The sequence below is a fragment of the Pyrus communis genome, chromosome 16, assembly GCF_041283825.1.
Source record: "Pyrus communis isolate YQ-2024b chromosome 16, ASM4128382v1, whole genome shotgun sequence".
In the NCBI taxonomy this organism is placed as follows: Eukaryota; Viridiplantae; Streptophyta; class Magnoliopsida; order Rosales; family Rosaceae; genus Pyrus; species Pyrus communis.
In genome coordinates this window covers 9,520,342-9,539,708 of record NC_142580.1, presented here as the reverse complement: position 1 = coordinate 9,539,708, position 19,367 = coordinate 9,520,342, and the positions used below count along the sequence as shown (strand labels likewise).

General features: G+C 36.8%; 2 protein-coding genes across 3 annotated transcripts; both read left to right on the top strand.

Moving 5' to 3' along the window:
* The first annotated feature begins 4,879 nt into the window (after positions 1–4,879).
* On the top strand, positions 4,880–16,121 carry LOC137730803 (uncharacterized). Of its 2 annotated transcripts, XM_068469776.2 has the most exons (24): positions 4,880–5,296; positions 7,817–7,897; positions 8,034–8,133; positions 8,237–8,321; positions 8,397–8,446; positions 9,193–9,272; positions 9,405–9,464; positions 9,680–9,779; positions 9,908–9,985; positions 10,124–10,191; positions 10,318–10,386; positions 10,463–10,540; positions 10,615–10,710; positions 11,067–11,137; positions 11,297–11,374; positions 11,482–11,575; positions 12,103–12,201; positions 13,434–13,651; positions 13,749–13,863; positions 14,437–14,568; positions 14,652–14,759; positions 14,831–14,940; positions 15,037–15,144; positions 15,231–16,121. In XM_068469776.2, the coding sequence occupies exons 1-24, from the start codon at positions 5,252–5,254 to the stop codon at positions 15,757–15,759; spliced, it is 2,652 nt and encodes an 883-aa protein (XP_068325877.2). In that variant the 5' UTR covers positions 4,880–5,251; the 3' UTR covers positions 15,760–16,121. The 2 variants fall into 2 exon arrangements, with proteins under 2 accessions (XP_068325877.2, XP_088544200.1); XM_088688074.1 differs by lacking the exon at positions 10,463–10,540 and having other exon boundaries at positions 4,936–5,296.
* Positions 16,122–17,124: 1,003 nt separating this feature from the next.
* Positions 17,125–19,367, top strand: LOC137730804 (outer envelope pore protein 16-2, chloroplastic-like). Its single transcript, XM_068469777.2, has 7 exons — positions 17,125–17,395; positions 17,518–17,569; positions 17,918–17,998; positions 18,181–18,212; positions 18,526–18,559; positions 18,807–18,874; positions 18,977–19,367. The coding sequence occupies exons 1-7, from the start codon at positions 17,249–17,251 to the stop codon at positions 19,118–19,120; spliced, it is 558 nt and encodes a 185-aa protein (XP_068325878.2). The 5' UTR covers positions 17,125–17,248; the 3' UTR covers positions 19,121–19,367.

The window sequence follows — 19,367 nt, the reverse complement described above, 5'->3', positions numbered from 1 at the left end:
ATTTAATTGTAATTCAATAAAGTATTTTAAAATTTATGAACAGTAATGTCATTTTGCGTATACAATAATTTATTTTATTTCTCTTTCCTCATTTCTATGTTATCAAAGCATCTTGCCGCATTCTATACTGCAAAAACCCCTATCTTTTACTGCACAAGCCCATGTGCAGAAAACTGCTATCACACACAAAGTGTAGGCTAGTATGAAATTACGATGATTGATGAGTTACGCATGCAAAGACACTATTTACCGTAATCGTCAATTTATTTGGTACATATAAATAGCTAAAATCAATCCTAGCCAAACCATATATTTAAAGCCAAAATATGACCGTGTTGAACTTTGAAGTTTTACTTGGGTTATGTAGTTTCAATTTTCACAATATACTTATGTAGTTGCAAATTGTTTGCAAAAGGATGATCACTTAAGAAAAAAAAAAAAAAAAAAAAAACATACCCTATTCATTTTCAAAAGAAACCCTAGATCCGAGTTGTCGACCTCTTAAGCTTGGGGTGGGCAGCAACCCTTTTCCAAGCTTCTCCTATCCCTCGTTCCTTCCCCACCATTCTCTTACCATTTTCCACTGGTCTCCAGTGATGCCTAGCGTTCTCCCTCTCTTACCCACCGTTTTGCAATAAACTTCTTAGACTTTGTTGGAGCATTCTTCCTCAATCCAGGCTATGTCCTATGAGTTTGGAATTGACTTGTGATTTTGGATATGATTTATAGTTGTGGTGGTTTCATATTTACTTTTAATGGCTTGTTTTTTATGGTGATTGTGTGCAGCCGATAGTGACTAAGTTGCCTTACCTGGCCAAATTTATTGCAGCTCCTCCTAACGTGGCTATATCTTACTAAAAAACGTGTTGTGGTAGTCATTCCTTATTTACGAATTTGTGCGAATTTTTTCTGATGAAAAGATTAAACACTGAGGAAGAATATACGCACCTGACACATTCTTGTATATATTCATTATGATCAATGAAGTTTTCTTTATGTCAAAGAAAAAATGAATAATCATTTATTTTTTTGTCAAAATTTTCACGAAATTAACATATGAATGATCCATGTGATGATAAATTTAACTTTTTGAAGGTGTAAAACTATCATGTGTGCCTCTCACATGTTGAATTCATTGATAAAGTGGCATACTTACTGTATGTCATTTAATTACAAAGTTGAATTGCGAACTACAAGGACAAAACTAGGACTTTTCCCAAACTATAGAGCATTTCCACTAGTTGGTGAAGGTAAGGACAAAAATAACAAGTTGCCCTTCAACTCAAAAACCCCTCTCTAGCAGTCCAATAAACTAAAGGCAAGTGATGGGCCCACCACTGCCAACCCAAATGCCTAGTCTTCTCAAGCTTGGTCTATTGCCTTCGGGTAAGCTGACGTAAGTGCACATTTCAAATCAATTTGAAAATCAATGGCCAACAATTAATTCAACATTCAAATATTTTTAAAAATTAGAAAAAAAAAAAATCAAGAAAATGAAAAAAAAAAAAAAAAAAGAATAAGAATACATTTTTTTTATATTGTTGTTATGTAAATACCCAACCATCTTCTTCATTTCTCCATCACAAACTCAATATTCATTTTTACTACAATCTTCTAGCTTGAATGCCATTAAGAATACGATTGTTTCAATCTCTTAGCTGGTTATATTATTAAGGGAGTTTTTTGTTTTATTTTTAAAGTTAATTATTGTTGTAATGCTATGCTTTTGTCATGTTTTTGAAATAATTTATTAGAATTAAACAACCATTTTATTTTCAAAGCATAAAAAAATAAAAACATTTGTGAATAGTGTTACCCTTGCTCTTGCCCTTTTCAACTATGCACAAAGGAAAGTATTAATCAAAGTGAATAGCAAACAACTTAGATGCTCTTACCCTTGTCTTTCATCAATTGGTGGAGATGTTGTAAGGATAAAAAGAACATAGTTGACCTTGAAACTATGTACCAAGAGAGCCTTGCCCATTGATAAATGTTTCCATTGACACACCCCGATCCAAAAATTATGGTGTGCTGGGCGTCATGTGAGGTGACGTAGCCAAGTGTGAAATGCGGAAGTAATAGAGAGAAAATACGAGAAAAATAAAGTCGACAAGATAATTTACAATAAAAAGATCAGTGAGTGACAAACATAGAAGGAAAAAGGCAAAGTAAAAGTTCAAGTATCCTAGGTGTAGTCCAGAATAGACAAACACTACACAAGTGAACTAGAAAATCCTACATGGAGGGTGCTCTGTCAGAAATGCCTCGATGCCTCTTTCATCAACCACGTCCTCGCTACCTAAAACCTGGAGGCGTGCAAAACAGAAAACGTGAGTGGGCAAAAACAAAGCTTTGTTTTTCAAACCATTTCAATATCAAGTAATAACCCCTCTCTATAAAACCCGTATACTTTCCAGAAAATATTATACGTACTCGTATATCAAATCATACTAAAAATGATAAAGCTAAAATATGCCATGCCAAAATATGTCGCGTCAGAATATCCAAACAAATAGTATAAACATCAAGCAGGTGAGATAAAACATATCATAATATGCCAGTAATATCAGTACGTCAGCAGGAGTCACCTAAAGTGACCTGTACAACTGAACTATAGCTCCTCAACCACTATCCTGCACACGAGTCGAAACCACCTATAGTGGTCTGTACGACAGGCTGGTGTATATAAATACGCTCAGTGCTACGATCATGTGAAGGTTGTGCGATGTATCGCGGGTCACCTACGAGTTGAAACCACATATAGAGGTCTGTATGACAAGCTGACACCTGCCTTGGATCCAAGGTGAGCATACGATGTGGGAGGTGAAAGATCACGTGAAGGCTAGGCCCTACTCTGGCAGAGCACAATCACTGAGGTGCAGAAATATAACTATAACTCAATCTCATCAACACCACATCTATCACTAACAACATACTCACCTGACTTACCTGAGCATCCGTGACACCAAAGCATAACCAACACAATCAAAATAATAATAACAACGATATTCGACATGGCATTTCAATTATAAAACCATTAAAACGTAGTTTCTGGAAAGATACCAATCAATATATATATATATATATACTGAAAACAAAAGCCTACTCACTGATACGTAGAAGGATCGTAAGCCCCGAGCCTCGCGTGGCTGTGCCCGTCCTCTGGATAGTCCTCACCTATATGCGAAACAACTATAAAAATGTCAAATTAACGCACATAACCAACCTTAGGTAATAACTTCTTATACATTGCTCAAATGGGGTGTTTGAATATATCAACAGGCTCTACTTAACCTCACAAACATCCCCATATTTTTAAAATAATTTTCCGACCTCCCATGCGTTGCCACGCGCCGGCCACGCGCTGGCACGTGCCTGACACGCATGCAAAATCCTTACGGCGTTAGGGAATATTCCGTTAAAACCCTAACAGACGTTAACGGTCGTTACCTGACGCCGTTAGAATATTCCGTTAACTCTGATGAAATATTCTCCTCCTTCTCCGGTGAGCCTCACTAGTCGCCGCCGTCCGCCGCCGTCAGCGCCACCGTCTGCAACTCGAATTTTGCTGGAAATTGGGAAAAACTTCAAACCTTAATATCTTCTTCATTTCTCAACCAAGTTCCATGAAATTTGTACCAAAATGAAGCTTACAACAAGTAGAACAAAACCTTACCACTTTGGGGACCTAAAACCAACGGAATCTCACCGGAGAAACCTCGATAATCCAACCAAACCTGCAACTTGACGAACTCGAGCTTCCCGACGTCCAAAACACTTCAAAATTACTCCCCAAGCTTCGTGAAGACGTCCTAAAGCTTCCTAGAACCTTAAAAACTTCTAAAAACCTCACGATCACGTGTGCTTGAACAGTGCACCAAAAATGGGTTTTCGGGTTCTCGAATGTCTCATGTCCTAAAAATGGTATGGATGAGTTCCTGGGCTTGCAAGGAGTCCAAAACTAACCTTCAAACCTTCGATCCATGCGTGGAAAGTTAGTTTGAAGTTCGTCAGTACGGTGAGGAAGAAAAATGGAAGAAAGTTCGAGAGAAAAGGGAGAGAAGGAAGTCACGGGTGTGTGTGTGGGGTCCAGTTAATAGCCCACCAACCAAAAACAAAACAAACCAAACATCCTACAACGCAAATTAACGTCCAGGGGTAAAATCGTTATTTCACACCTATGGTACAAATGATTCGGGACGGATTGTCACATCCATAATATGTGGTGATATTAAATTAAATGGGTCTTAATCAGTACAACATAAATAACTCACCGAGTTAATTTGCCACATTTAATTACACTCCAAAAAATAAAATAACAACTAAAAATCTATTTAAATACATTATAGAATTCTAATAGAATTTATACAATCACACTCCGAAAAAAAAAAAAAAAAAATCTTTTTTAGTTCATTTGTTGTAAAAATTGTAAAGAAATATTTCTGAATATTGCAAACTCTAGGTTCACTCATTTTCCCAACCCAACCGTTCAATCATTGCTTCAATTAACAAAGCCACGTCAAATGTCAACTAGATTTTAGATTTCCGAAGCATAGTAGACGAATCCTTCATCATTGGTTGCACAGAGTTTGCTGCATCCTGCACGGCTGTCCTTCGGCGACCGGATGGAGTTACCGCGTCCCGTCACAGCTACTTTCCCAGAAATCCACGTGTCGCATAAATCATCAACCAATCACAAGCGAACGCTTGCATGCTTCGGCAACAGGCAGGTAAGGGACCCGCATTTGAGGACAGAGCAACACGTGTACCAAGTACCAACTCCCTCGTGATACCATCGCGAAAAGAAAGCGCGTGGAAAATATAGGACTCTGTGGTCAATGTCTCCCCCGTAATTTCACTCGGAATCCAGGGGCATAACGGGGAGACCACAAACAACATGCGTAATTGTATTTCCACTTTTCTTCTCTTATCGAAGGGGAAGCTCGGGGCTCTCAGACACTTGCGCAGAAAAGAATAAAAAGCGGGGAGAGAGAGAGAGAGAGAGAGAGAGAGAGGGAGTGAGAGAGAGAGTGCGAGAAAATTTGGAGGTTCACACTGCTGCGTTAATGGCGGTTAGGGTTTTCTACTGATCACCGGGAACCTAATCACCTCCTTCTATCCCCCAATCTTTTTTCCCCGCCCTCAAAACCCTAATTTAACATTTTTTTATCCAGTCATCCTGTTCTATACGGTCTCCAATCCAAATACTCAATTTTAGCTCCGAATTCGAATCGCAGACTGAGGAGCTACGATGGGCGCGCCAGATAAAGCGCCGGTCAATTCCAATTCGATGCAGGTGAGTTCGCTTTTTCTGTAATATTAGGAAGCTCGATACTTTGACCTAGAATCGCAGTGAGTAGTGGTTTCTTTGTTATTTGCGAGTTTTGAAGTTTGAGCTTGATTTTATTCACTCCCAATTGTATATTTTGGGTTGCTTTCTTCGTAATTTTGTTGGCTTCAATTTCATTTGGGGCGGACTGGCTATATTCATTTGGGAATGTTAGCATCTCGATTTCTATTCTGTTAGGGTTTCGGTGTAAAATTAAATATTGCTTATGTTCTTTGAGGTTTTTAAAGTGTCGTGCCTATCGAATTAGCTGGTTGGAGCTCTAAGAGCTGTTGCACTGTGTGTGACACCTTTTAACAAGAGAGTAAACAGGCTTACTTTCTTAGCATAATTTGTTTCAATTCTATTAATACTAAGGACACTGTTCTTCACTGCAAAGGCGAATAACTACTGTTTGGGCGGTGCGGGGTAAATTAGCATAAATATCTTTTGATCATTTGAGGAAAGCTATGTTGTTAGTGTGCAACAAGGTACTGCTTTGGGTTGAAGGATGTGGTAGAATTTATCTTTTTAGTCGGGAGTTGTTAAAGCTAGGAGTCTCCATGTTGATACTACTTTTTTATAAGTTGGAGGAGGATGAGTTAATTTATTTGTCACTGGAAGCAGTTTAATTGTTTAAGCTTGGAGTCTCCATGGTCTGAGCGTTGTATTTGAAATCTTCTGTTGTACACAGTTTGTTTGAGCTCCATGCAGAAGTTTATATTCCTAAGCTAGTTATGTTCCGGACCTTGAAAGGTGTGCACCGAGTTTAATTTGGTGGTGGTGTTTTGAATTTTGCTGTTGTCTCCATGTTGACAACAGCAGATTTTGGAGGATTGTTGTCCTTTTGTTTTCGCTGAAGTATTGTTCTTCCTTAGAAAATTTCCTCATACGGCGACAGGTTGCTGACGAGTGATTTTACAACCTTTCTATGACGTTTGTTATTTTCTTTTTATTTGGTGACCACGACATTATCTATTTCATTGTGCTAGATTAGTTTCTTTTGGACCATTATAATTCCCGTAATTAAGTCTTTTTTTTTAGTTGAATGATGTAAAATGACGTAATTAAATGTGCTCTCCCTAGCATTTTCCTAATCTTAGACAATTGCATTGAATGTGACACTATTGCGATGCTGTTGAAATTTAATGCCTTAACCTAACCCTATTTATCATGTTAAGAAAAATGGAAAGTTGGATCTTCGATTTGAAGTTTATGGTAACTTTTCTACCTTATACTCTAACTTTATTTTTTTCTGCTTTACCCTCAATTTTTATTTTTTATTTTTTTTATTTTGATGTGTTCACAAGCTTTAGAATTTCGCACATGCATACAAACTCTTGACTTTGGTAATTATCTCTTTATGGTATTGCATTTAGACTTTTGCTTATGTATGTGCCAAGAACCAACACAATATGGGCATGTTTTCTTGGAAAATCTTTAAAAAATTTATGACAGGACATAGCATGATGCAAATAAATCTAAACTTAGATGGCAACCAATTTCATTAAAGTATGCAAATAACTTCGTGAAAAACTACATCTTATAAAATTCAAATCTAACAATCAAAATATAGAAAATGATCCTCCTAAGACAGTAAATACCTTTACTGTGCTAAGTGCTGCTATATGCTCATTGTCTTCATTTTCATTGTGGTCATTCTGGAAAATCATCACAGTGTAAAATTCTTGTACAGCCTTTCTGGTGAAGTTGTGGGTGGAGAGAAAATGTTGACACGCCACATGATGTATTTATGGAATGCTAGTGTCATGTAGGTGTGTCTGACATGTAGTTTATTCTACCAATCATATAGCTCCTGTGTTATACTGTTTCTGTCAGTGTTAATCTGATCATAAGACCATCTTTATAATTGATTTGGTGTTAGGAGAGTTTTTCTTTACCTATCAATTTCAGAGATAGTCCATAATGCTTGCACTATATAAACACGATATTTCCATTAGAGAACTAGTATGTGCTGGTTTAATATCGACACAAAGCTATTATTTTTAGTGTTGGTTTTTTTTTTTTTTTTTTTTTCTTAATGAAGAATATCAAATGTGAGCAGAGAGATTTTGTGTTCAATGCAGTATCATAGAGCCTTATGGTATATTACATTGCTTGTGTAGCTTATTTGCACGATTTGCTATGTTAATGTCTGTGATAATTTATTATGTCTTGATCAATATGTTCACTTGTTACGAGGATCTCTGATGTTTAATGTGAACATGTTACTTTACTCACATCTTTGCTTGCCATAATAGTCTACTACCTGTTTTTGCCTTTTCTTTTCCTATTAAATTGCGTTTACAATTATGAAACCATGCCTTTTCGCTTCTAATATTGGTATCGAAGAAAGTTAACGTCCATAACTTTTAAGATTTAAAAAATATCTATCTGCTTCATGGCCATCTTGTAGTTTAAAATTTAATTAATGATGTTGGTATATATCATGTAGTTGAAGTTGTTGGTCTAATTTTTCTTTTATCTCAGCGTGTAAAGGTTTACCGTCTGAGTGAGGATGGAAAATGGGATGATCAGGGAACTGGTCATGTCACAGTTGACTACATGGAGGTTTGTTAATCTCATTGATTTGTTAATGTGATAGAGAGTAAATTTTTGAGAAATTAGTTGTTTGGAGTCAAATTTTCTTAGAAATGATTTCTAAAATTGCCCTGCACTTTGATTGAATGCAACTGTGGTAAAACAGCGTTCAGAAGAGCTGGGTTTGTTTGTTTTTGATGAAGAAGACAATGAGACATTACTTCTGCATCGAATCAGCTCGGATGACATTTACAGAAAGCAAGAAGGTATTTTAAGTTTAAGTGACATAGGATTGCTTTGCTATTATATGTATTCTCGTGTGGCTAGGATTGAGACTAAATTGTGGTGTTTGGGTCATTTCTTGTCAAGATACAATTATCTCATGGAGGGATCCAGAATATTCTACTGAATTAGCTCTCAGCTTTCAGGAGCCTACAGGCTGCTCTTACATATGGTAACTACCTAATTTTTGTCCTTTGTTGTTCCTGATAACATGGTTGTTACTAATTATTGTGTTTGATCTATTCAGGGACCACATATGCAGCGTGCAAAGGAATATACATTTTAATTCTCTTAACAGTAAGTGTGCAATATGATTCAAAATGTACTCCCTCTCTGTTCTTTGCATTTTAGATATCCGACTGCTGTAACCCTCTTCTTAGTGAACCCTTATTGTGTTTTCTCTCTATTTTTCAATTAAAAGTGCATGCAAATATATTCCTTGATGAAAGATTTATCTGCCATGAAGCATTAATTTCAGAAAATTTACTAGTGTAATAAGAATTGCTTATTTTTGGAAGTGGAACTCCACAAAGTTTCAGGCAATCTCTACATTATAAGACTACAAATCTGCTTGTGAAAACAAGATATTTAACACAGGAATTCACGATAAAGCTGTTAAAGGTACCTAAATGCCTGAAGAAAGAATTTGTCCATCAATTTCTGGCCATTCTGGGTTAAGTCAAAAGAGCATTTGTTCAATGAAGATTTCCACTTTTCTGTGTGAAGAGTGTTTTGATAACAATATGGCTTTTCTTATCTATGATTACAGTGTTTATATCTGTTGTATGAGAAAGAGTGAAATTGTTTCAAGTAATACGAATAAAAATGAAATTTGGGTAATTTAAATAATGTCCATGTATACACGGAAAGCTTGAAGCATCTTGAAGAAAATGAGGAAAATATATGTAGGGACCCACCCTCATGGTTTCTATATTCAAATTTTTGTCATTTATTATTGGTTACATTTTGCTTGTAGTTTCTTAATTTTTTTTTCTATTTGAAAGTCAGTGACATGAATTGTTGACCTTTTTCGATATATGTAGATGAGACATTTCACAATGCGAACAGTGAGTTGAGGGAGCTCCCTACGGTTGAGCTATCCACGCTTCCTTTAATCCTTAAGGTGGTTTAGTTCTTTTGCATCTCATATGTTAATTTTATCTTTCTTGCATTTCACATTTTTCATTTAATTTTCGAGATATTTTTTTTATCAAACTTGCAAAGTGATGGCAATCGTGTGGATTTTGTCTTGCAGACTGTTGCTGACAGTGGCATTGCTGACCAGATGCGATTGACAGAATTAATATTGACTGATGTAAGCTATGTATAACCTTGTGAATCTCTGAAGAAATGTGCAGTGGATTATTTGGATTGTTCTCTCATTTTTATAAAAAAAATCCAATTGCTGAAGTAGGTCGAAACATGTTATCTTAATCATAAAAGTTGTTATTACTTTAACCTTCAACACCATTTTGGTTCATATATATACTATATTGCTTTTTCCTAACGAGTCTTTTAATCTTAACGCAGCAAGAGTTTTTTCGGAAGCTTATGGGCCTATTTAGAATCTGTGAAGACTTGAAAAATGTTGACGGTCTTCACATGATATACAAAATAGTAAGGGGGATCAGTAAGTATTCCTTTTTGGTATTTCACCCTCAGAATCTGCCAAATAAATGCATGTCTATCTTCTTTATTTTGTGGTCAAAGCATGTCTATCTTTTTAATATTGAGTGATATGTTGTTTAATACCTGCAGTTCTCCTGAATAGTCCTCAGATCTTTGAGAAAATATTCGGTGATGATTTAATCATGGATATCATCGGTTCCCTTGAGTGTGAGTTCTGTAATTGGTTTGTGTTCTTTCATATAACCTTCTGTTCTCAGAATTTGATTTAGTTGTAGCCTGGTAATTTGATTCTTAATTCATTGATTCAGTACTATGTTGATACTGATGTTGAATTTTGGTTTGCAGATGACCCTGAAGTACCTAATGTCCAACACCATCGTAACTTTTTGAAAGAACATGTTGTTTTTAAGGAGGTAATAATTTTAATTCTATTGGGATTTGGGGCTAAGGACTAGGGATGTTGGATAGCATCTTAATTTATATTGGAGTTCGTTTTTTTCTTCTCTGTGAATCTGGATTGATAATTTCATTTTGCACAGGCCATACCGATTAAAGATGCTATGGTGTTGTCAAAAATACACCAGACGTATAAAGTTGGATATATAAAGGTTTGCCTGTTTTCTGTTTAACCTTTTTGTTTTTCCTACTTCTTTAGTTGCAATTCTTACTTTCTACTACTTTCAGGATGTTGTTTTGGCTAGAGTATTGGATGAGGCCACAGTTGCAAATCTCAATTCCATTATTCATGCAAACAACGCTATCGTAAGATTTTATAAGTCATTCTTTAAAACATGTCGGCTTTATGTTATATTAATTCTAATTTTTATTTGTTGTAGGTTGTTTCTTTGCTAAAGGATGACAGTACCTTTATTCAAGAATTGTTTGCTAGGCTACGGTCACCATCCACCTCCGCAGAATCTAAAAAGAACTTGGTAATTTGATTTCCTTAAGCGCTCTTTCATTGTATTTCTGACTTCTGAGGCATGATATTGGTGCACTGCAGTCCCCAAAGGGAGATTTCTTGAATATGTAATTAGATTTTTAGATCGTGTAATTTCTCTCTTTTGATTTTCTTTTCCCTCCAATTTATTTAGAAATACTTATTAATGTCTCTAACATTGGTAAAAAGTCTTATGTGGTTATTTTCTTAATGTTGGCACCTGTAACTTGACCGCATTTTAGTATGACCATGGTAATAATAGTGACCTTAGAATGTGTGGCTGCATTTCTCTGGTTAGTTTTTAAGGACGTCACTCAGATTGTGCTTATCATTCCCTTTGCATTGTAGGTATATTTCTTGCACGAGTTTTGTAGTTTAAGCAAAAGCCTGCAGATGGTCCAGCAGCTTCGGCTATTTAGGTAAAAAAATCCTGAAGTTACATTTCTTTACCCACTATTATGTTTTGTAACTTTCTGTTGCCTTTTTAAATTTTGGTTGCTTACATTGTGGTGGTTAGCCAAAAATATTTTCTTTTAAGATGTCTTTGTTTTAAAGTGTGAAATGCTGAATGTCTGTAGGGATCTCATGAATGAAGGAATCTTTGACATTGTAACTGATGCGTTGCAGAGTCAAGACAAAAAGTTTGTATTAACCGGGTAATCAGACGTTTATGAATCTGTCTTCTGTATTTAGTTTGCTGCTTCTCACTCAGTTTTTTCCCTTGTGTCATAATCCTAACAATTGGTGATTATAATGGATGCAGGACAGATATCCTCAATCTTTTCATGAATCAGGATCCAAACCTTCTGCGTTCATATGTTGTTCGTCAGGAAGGAACTCCACTTTTAGGACTCTTGGTATGCACTTTTCCAAATTAGCGTTTGTACTTGAATGGACATGTGCACCTGGAAATCACCTTCACCTGTGTTAGTTGAGCTTCAAAGAAATCTTATAGCGAATTATTCAATTTCAATGTCGTATGGATGACCGGATTATGGCCTGTGAGGCGAAAATTATAATCAACTACAATATGTGTGTTTATGCTTAATAACAGAAGGAGAAAACCACCTAATTAGGCAAGCAACAGGTTATACTTGTGATTGCTTTGGGGATTGCCTATATTTGTATTAAAAATTTAGAACTGATGTCAGGTGAAACAGACATAGCAAGTGTATCTAAAAGGAGTCTAGTTGTCTTCCCACACTCATAATATGTACAATCTGATGTCTGCATTTAAGCATCTGGTGTTGAAAAGACATTGACGCTCTTTGGCTGCTTCCTGTTTAGTTGACAACACTGGTCCCAGTTACTTGAAAATTTTAAATTCTGATGCAAGCGTTTAGATTCTCTCTGTCAATTTTAATATTTAATTGTCTCCTTACAGGTTAAAGGAATGATTACAGATTTCGGAGAGGACATGCATTGCCAGTTTCTTGAAATTCTTCGTAGTCTACTAGATTCTTACACTTTGTCAGGAGCTCAGGTATCTACTATAGATATTTGTTCGCTAAATGAATTATTACTGTCAATCTTCGTGTAACTCAGCTATAGTTTCCCTTACATTTAAAATATTTTTGTGGATATCATCTTTCTTCTCCTCTCTTGTCCAATAGTAATAGTATATATACCATTTTTCATTCTTGAACTGCAACTGCTCTCACAGTTATGTACCACTGGCACTACACCAGTAACTTCACCAGTAGGTCCACTTAGGTTAGAGGGGCATAACATATATGTACTTATGTATGTAAATTTTTACGCATCTCTCTTTGTACTTGTGTTCAAATACGTACATGTAATATTTACTTCAGAAGTTGTTAGTGCTCATGTGGACACCATTTCTAGGATATTAATTGCCTTATTTTCTCTTTTAGGAGCTTTCATTATGAGCTTTTTTTTATATTCATTAGCTCTTAAATAATAATCTTCCTTGCATATTATGCACATAATTTTAATACTTATGGATGATATCAGAAGAATAACGAGGGGCTTTATGCCTTAGGCTATTGAGCCATCATATTGGAGATTACCTTTACTAGGATCTTCATTAAGAACAACAAAGCCTTAGCCCCCTAAGTGGGTTCGGCTGTATGAATTCCAGAAGTTAGAACGCCACTGCGCTTGGTTTTGCGCCATGTTTTCTGTTAGCTGCAAGTATTCCATGTCTTTTCTTAAAGCCTCTTTCAAAGTCTTCCTAGGTCTTGCTTTACTCCGTTTGCCTTGAGCCTCTTTCTAGTATCATCATAAGTGGAGTAATTCATTCGATGCTTCTAGGGTTATGGTTAATTGTAGATTTCATTTGTTTGATTGCTTTTTTATCATCAACTTGGGCCAGGTCATTGCTTTTTCCTTTTCATTTTAATGATTTTTCACCCTTTTTTATTCAAGTTACTTTTCATGACCAGTTTTGTTCTAGTCCATCTCATAATTCTTTGGATTGTTCTTTCATGTAGAATATGATGAATTTTTTGGATTATCACAAATTCAGAAGTTTCATACATAAAGCTTTGCATGGAGTTTGCAATACGGTTTATTTCTGCGGGTGTAACAATTTGAATGTTGGTTTGTAGTTTATTATGTTTCTGCTGAATTGTTGGAAAATCATGTCGGTAAAACTTGCATGTAAGGAAAAAAAAAAATTTCAAATGCCTCATTTTCATACTGGTACTACACAACTTGGTTATTGAGTCTTTTATCTCGTTTGATTTGCTACAGAGAGATGCAATTATCGAGATATTCTATGAGAAGCATCTGGGGCAGTTGATTGATGTTATAACAGCGTCATGTCCTTTGGAAGATAATGGTCAATCAACCGATAGATCTTCCATCTCTGGTGGAAGAGTTGAAAGTCAGAGTGTTGCGAAGCCTGAAATAATATCAAATATATGCGAATTGCTTTGCTTTTGTGTACTTCACCATCCATTCAGAATAAAGTAATATTTTGGATCCTTTGTACAATTTTTATAAATGGATTTTGCTGCTGCTGACCTTTGACATAGGAATGTTTGGCTTTTTTTTTTTTATTTGTAGGTGCAACTTTCTGCTTAATAATGTGATGGATAAAGTTTTGTTGGTTACAAAAAGAAGGGAAAAGTATCTAGTTGTTGCTGCAGTTCGATTTGTTCGCACTATTCTTTCCCGTCATGTGAGTTTATGTTGATTGCTAAAAAAGTTCTGCAAAAAGTTGTTTAAAAGGTTCTATTTGTCCTTCAGCTCAGCTAAAATTTCAAATAGACTGAAATGATCTGGAGGGTGATCATTATTGTTGTCTTGGACCCATTATCTATAGCTGAAACTTTGAAAAAAATTCGCATGTAAATGTAAATTACATTTATGTCTTGTGCTTCAACACTAGTGAAGCTAAGATGTGCGAATTGCCATGCAAGACTAGAAGTCAATGCATTGTAATGATATATATTGTTCTGATTTGAGCATAGTGGACTCATATGAGAATTTCTTATCAGTATGATGGTTGTGGGGATTCTGGATAAAAAGAATGTTACATTTCAAAAAGGTTCTTGGTTCTGCACAATTTTTTCAGCTTCCACAGTACATATAAGAGTGTTTATTATTATCTTTGTGCCCTGTTGTACATATACTCTCTCTCTATCTCTCTTTATGTCTCTCTACCTGCTCTGATATGTTAAGTATGCTTTTTTTTCTTTTCTTTTTGGGCTAAGTTGTTCATGTAACAATTGGGTAATGCATGATTCTGCAGGATGAGCATCTGGTAAATCATATTGTTAAGAACAACCTTCTCAAGTCAATTGTCGATGCATTTGTTTGTAATGGAAGTCGATATAACCTGCTGAACTCAGCTGTTTTAGAACTTTTTGAGTTCATCTGCAAGGTGCCACTCTCTTTTAGACTTAGAATCTGGAGCTAATGTACATCTTGAAGTTATCATCTTATCTGTTTATTTTCTTTTTCCAGGAAAACTTGAAGTCTTTGGTTAAATACTTGGTTGATTCCTTCTGGGATCAGTTGGTCAGATTTGAGAATTTTGCATCTGTTCTCTCCCTCAAAGTAAAATATGAGCAGGTACTATGCTCCTTCTATACTTTCTCCACTCCTAAATTTAGAGCTTTTGTATTTGACAAGTGCTTTTGCAGTGCCTAGAACATTTTGGAGCCAAAGGCACTGCTAATGTGTCAGACCCTAGAAAACGAAATGATGAGCGAGCTTTGGAGAAAGAAGAAGAAGAATATTTCAATGAGGACAGGTATGTTTTTAGTGTTGGACGTTTATTGTGTATTGACATTGCTTTTTCCCACTATCTTGTTACCCATAGCCACTGAACATGGAACTTGGTAATCAGTGATGAAGAAGATACAGCATCTGCATCAATGCCAAATACCCAAAAAGTACAGGCTCAACCTCAACCTGTTTTATCCAATGGAGTTGCTGCAAGTTATCCACCATCCAGGTATTACACTGTTCTAGTGTAGATTTATCAGAGTGCATTTTCAGAATTTGGCTATATGGCCCATATGTTCATCTTGATTATTGTAGTCCAAGGTCTGTCGGGCTGGTAGATTATGATGATGATGAGGATGACGAAGACTACAAGCCACCACTCAGGAAACATCCTGAACCTTCTGATGAAGATGAAGGAACAATGGGGTCCCTTAGGTTGAAGCGGAAATTGGCTTCTAAGGATATCGAGCTAGCAAAGAGGCAACGGTTGGGTAAAAATTCCAAGCCAAAAGAAAGTGTGTTTGCTGCTTTGTGTACAACTCTAAGCCAGGCAGTGCTACCTAATAAGAAAATTGCAAGCAGCATCAATACAACCCGCACAGCTGACGGAGTCAACAACTCACGTGAAGGGAAAAATCAAGAGAATGATGAGCATGCTGTTTCTAAAAGCTGTTCTGATAACAGCAATTCAGATGATGCGGATAATAGGGAAAATGAGCCTACTAGTTCTAGGGGCTGCTCGGATCACTTGCATGGCACTTCGGAGAATAGACAATTGGGTGGAGAGGACTGCCCGTTGATACCACCGAAATCTTCACCGGAAATGGCTGTAAATGGGTCGTAAGTTATATTTAGCCAATGGGGTTACTACTACGTGTTCTTTATGAAGACTGTGAATGCGTGCTTGGTGCCAGAAAGCGGTGCCAGCCCGCAGATGAACATACTTTGGAAGAGAGCAAGCGAACCGACATTGAAGAAAGAGAGGATGAATTTGGTCTATGGCCTCCATCGACAATGGTAGGAGCGAATACTGTATAGTGCCATTGCGACGCGGAAGAAAAAAAGGCAACAAAAGAAGTCATCCAGTGTGGGGGTACTATCATCAACTCTTCACTTGGCCTTATTGGGGCTTTGAAGTACTTTGGTTTTTTTGTAAAACATTCATCAGCATTGATTCTCTATATCCAAGTTTTGTGCTTTCTTTAATTTGTTCCTCTTTTTTTTAAATGCTAAAAGTACTTTTGTGGTGGGGGTGTGGTGTGGGTTGGTCGTAATCGAGAGAGGGAGTGAGTTTGAGATTTTTAGAGGCCATTTTTTCCCTTTAAATGTAGTAGGGTTTTGGGTGAGGGAGCGAAATTTTCGTTTTGTAGCTCTGTAAATTAGTTTCGAGTTTAATTATCCAAGGCAACTTTTGGAAGGATTTCCGCCTTGATAACATGCAAGCCCAAAGAAAGTGTTGTATGTTATGGTTTGTTGGTAGCTTTATCCCGCAAGAAAAAAGTTTTCGAATTCAAAAATGTCATTTTTATCATCTATTTGGACTCTTTCTAATAAAGATGAGATCTACATACGTTGGTGGATCCTACCTCTATTAGAGAGATGATACAAATGATGCTATTAGAGAGATGATACAAATGATGGTATAAATAGATGATGAGTGTAGAATCGTAAGAATTTGGTTATTTGAATGAATATTTGCTTGGAATGGATGTTTTTGACGGGACGATAATCTGTATAACTCTACTTTAGAGGAGCAGATTAGAACTTGGATGTATAGTCAAAGTACATTGCGTAATTAATTGACCTAATCCGCATTTGCACAATTGAGTGAAATTTAAGACAAGAACTGAAGATTGTTATCATTCACGATTTTCATCCGTGATCGAAAGAATGAGACTGGTAAATAAATCTTGTTCAGAAATGGAATCAATAATTTTATTCTAAATTTCACCAAAGAATAACAGAATGGGTCTGAAGTTAAGGATGTTGTGGTTTCATGATGTTCGGAAGTGAAAGGTAGAGTATAAGGTAGTGATGAAAATGTGAGATGTACGGTCGTCCTGGGTGCACGGATGTTTCATGTTTGTTTATGAAACAGGTCAACAGGGGACAGGTGGCAAACAGTTGGAAGAAGTCGCTGGCCACCGAGTTCGCAGTGTGATTACGCAGAAGAAAGACACGTACGTAGGGTTGCATGAGTACGTGTCTACCTCACTTGCTCATTTTCTCCTTCTTCTTCTTTTTCACCGGTGCAATCTCATCGAATAACCTCAAATTTCACTTTGTGTTGAATCTCTTGGTGGAAGAGCAATCAAACAGATAATAGTGTGAAGATGTTGAACACGAGCAGCGGCAGTAGTAGTTTGGAAGCAAAGCCGTCGTTGATGCAGGAGCTGCGTAGCTTCGACAATGGTGGCTTCTCCGACCTCGGCCACCCTCTCCTCAACCGCATCGCCGAGAGCTTCGTCAAAGCTGCTGGGGTTTCCTTTCTCTCTCTCTCTCTCTGTGCATATATATGCGTGTGTGTTTGTGATATATAACAGAAGTACGTGCAAAATATCTAAGCGTTTTGTTAATAAGGTTGTGTTGCTGCAATGCACAGATCGGAGCACTTCAGGCCGTGTCACGTGAGGCTTATTTCACAGCCACTGAAGGTTACCATTATCTGTTTCCTTCTACTTTCGAATTTCTTGGTGTTTGTATATGTGTGTGAATTATGGATGTATAATAATTACTATTCCTTTAAATTTTGAGTAATTATCAGAATGACTTGATGGGACAAATAATATTTGGAATTTGAACTATCCGCATGTAATTAATGTTGTCTATCGGTTTGTGGTTTTATTTGATTTAGTCGTTTAACTGGTGAAGCATGCGTGCATGTGTTCATTGTAAAAATGTGCAGGATTTGATTATACTTCATATTGTCATTTTAATTCCTCCTAGATAGACAGATAAACGTTGATGCGTTTGTATGCATTCATGTTCATCGTTATGTGCAGGATTCGATTCAAGTACCAATGGTATTCCACCCGAAATCTCAGTCTTAGGCAACAAAAAAAAACGATTCCCTGATCTCAGAGGTATGCAGCTAACCACTCCATGGTTAATTTTACAACTTTTATTGATGTAGAATGCCCGTCGGAGACTATAAATTACGAATGTGGAATATGAGAACCCTTTGTAATATTATGTCTGTGTTTGTCCATCAGTTGTTGGTATGTTGAACAATTGTGTCTCAAGCGGTTGTTTATGTGCTTTGCAGGTGAAAACAACAGAAAATCTCTTGAAGCTATGGTGAGTTGAAAATTACCATTTAAGTACATAATTCCAATTATTACTAAGATTTGGTTATATAGAGAAGCCGTCTGGTTCTGTATTTCGTAGTTACACTCAAATTACCAATCGATTATATGATAGAGGTGCCCTAATGTTGCCACCACACATTATTCATAAATAATTGAATGCTCTGGTGGTCTGGCCTTATCTACATTGGAGCTTTTTGGTTTGTCCGCCATTGGTGAATTTTGTACTTCTTTGAATTCTAGCTAGTCTAACGAAGTCGTGATGCTTTTAGTAGTCACTGATTCATTGTCACAATGTTTTCTAGGTGAAGAATACAGGAAAGGAATCCTTACAATGGGGTAAGTACATTTTCTAATCAAATTGCAAGCATGAAATATATGCATCAGTTTTACATAGTACCTTAGCTAATGTTAACGCTAACTATGTTGTAATTCGTTTTCTACTGAAGTAACCTTTTTTTAGTATGGACATTAGACAAGCTAGAGATTTCAGTTTTTCCTGCTTACAATTACGTGTGCGCAGTTTGGAGAGACAGTGTCATGTACCACTGCGATTGGAAGGAAGTTGACATATTTTAATTTGCAGGACTGGCTGCGGGGGTCTATTCAGGTCTCACATATGGCCTGGCAGAGGCTCGTGGAGCTCACGATTGGGTAATGCTTAACTATCTTCTTTCATGGATCCAACGCTGCAAGCATTACTAAGATCTTGCTACTTGTATTTTGCTTATAGCCATTGTCTGTTCTTCGGTGCAGAAAAACAGTGCAGTTGCGGGAGCAATTACAGGAGTGGCCCTGGCCCTCACATCGGAGGGTAATTCCCATGAGCAGATTGTGCATGGCGCTATCACCGGAGCTGCCATATCAACCGCTGCAAATCTTCTTTCTGGGATATTTTAGGCTGCTGATTGGGGTCATATGTAGTCCCGCCTTTTTTTTTTTGGATAATGTAGAGATGCGACTTTGCTGCCATCCATCTCTTGTTTAAGGAACTTCTGGTTAGGATTTTGCTTTCTGGATGCTTAAACTTACTGGTTTAGTATCGAGGACTTCGGATGATGGTTATCGAAGGTTCATTTTTCGTAGTCGGGCAACCTTTTTGGCCTAATTAAGCAGTGTTTTTGATATATTAAGATCATTCATGAAA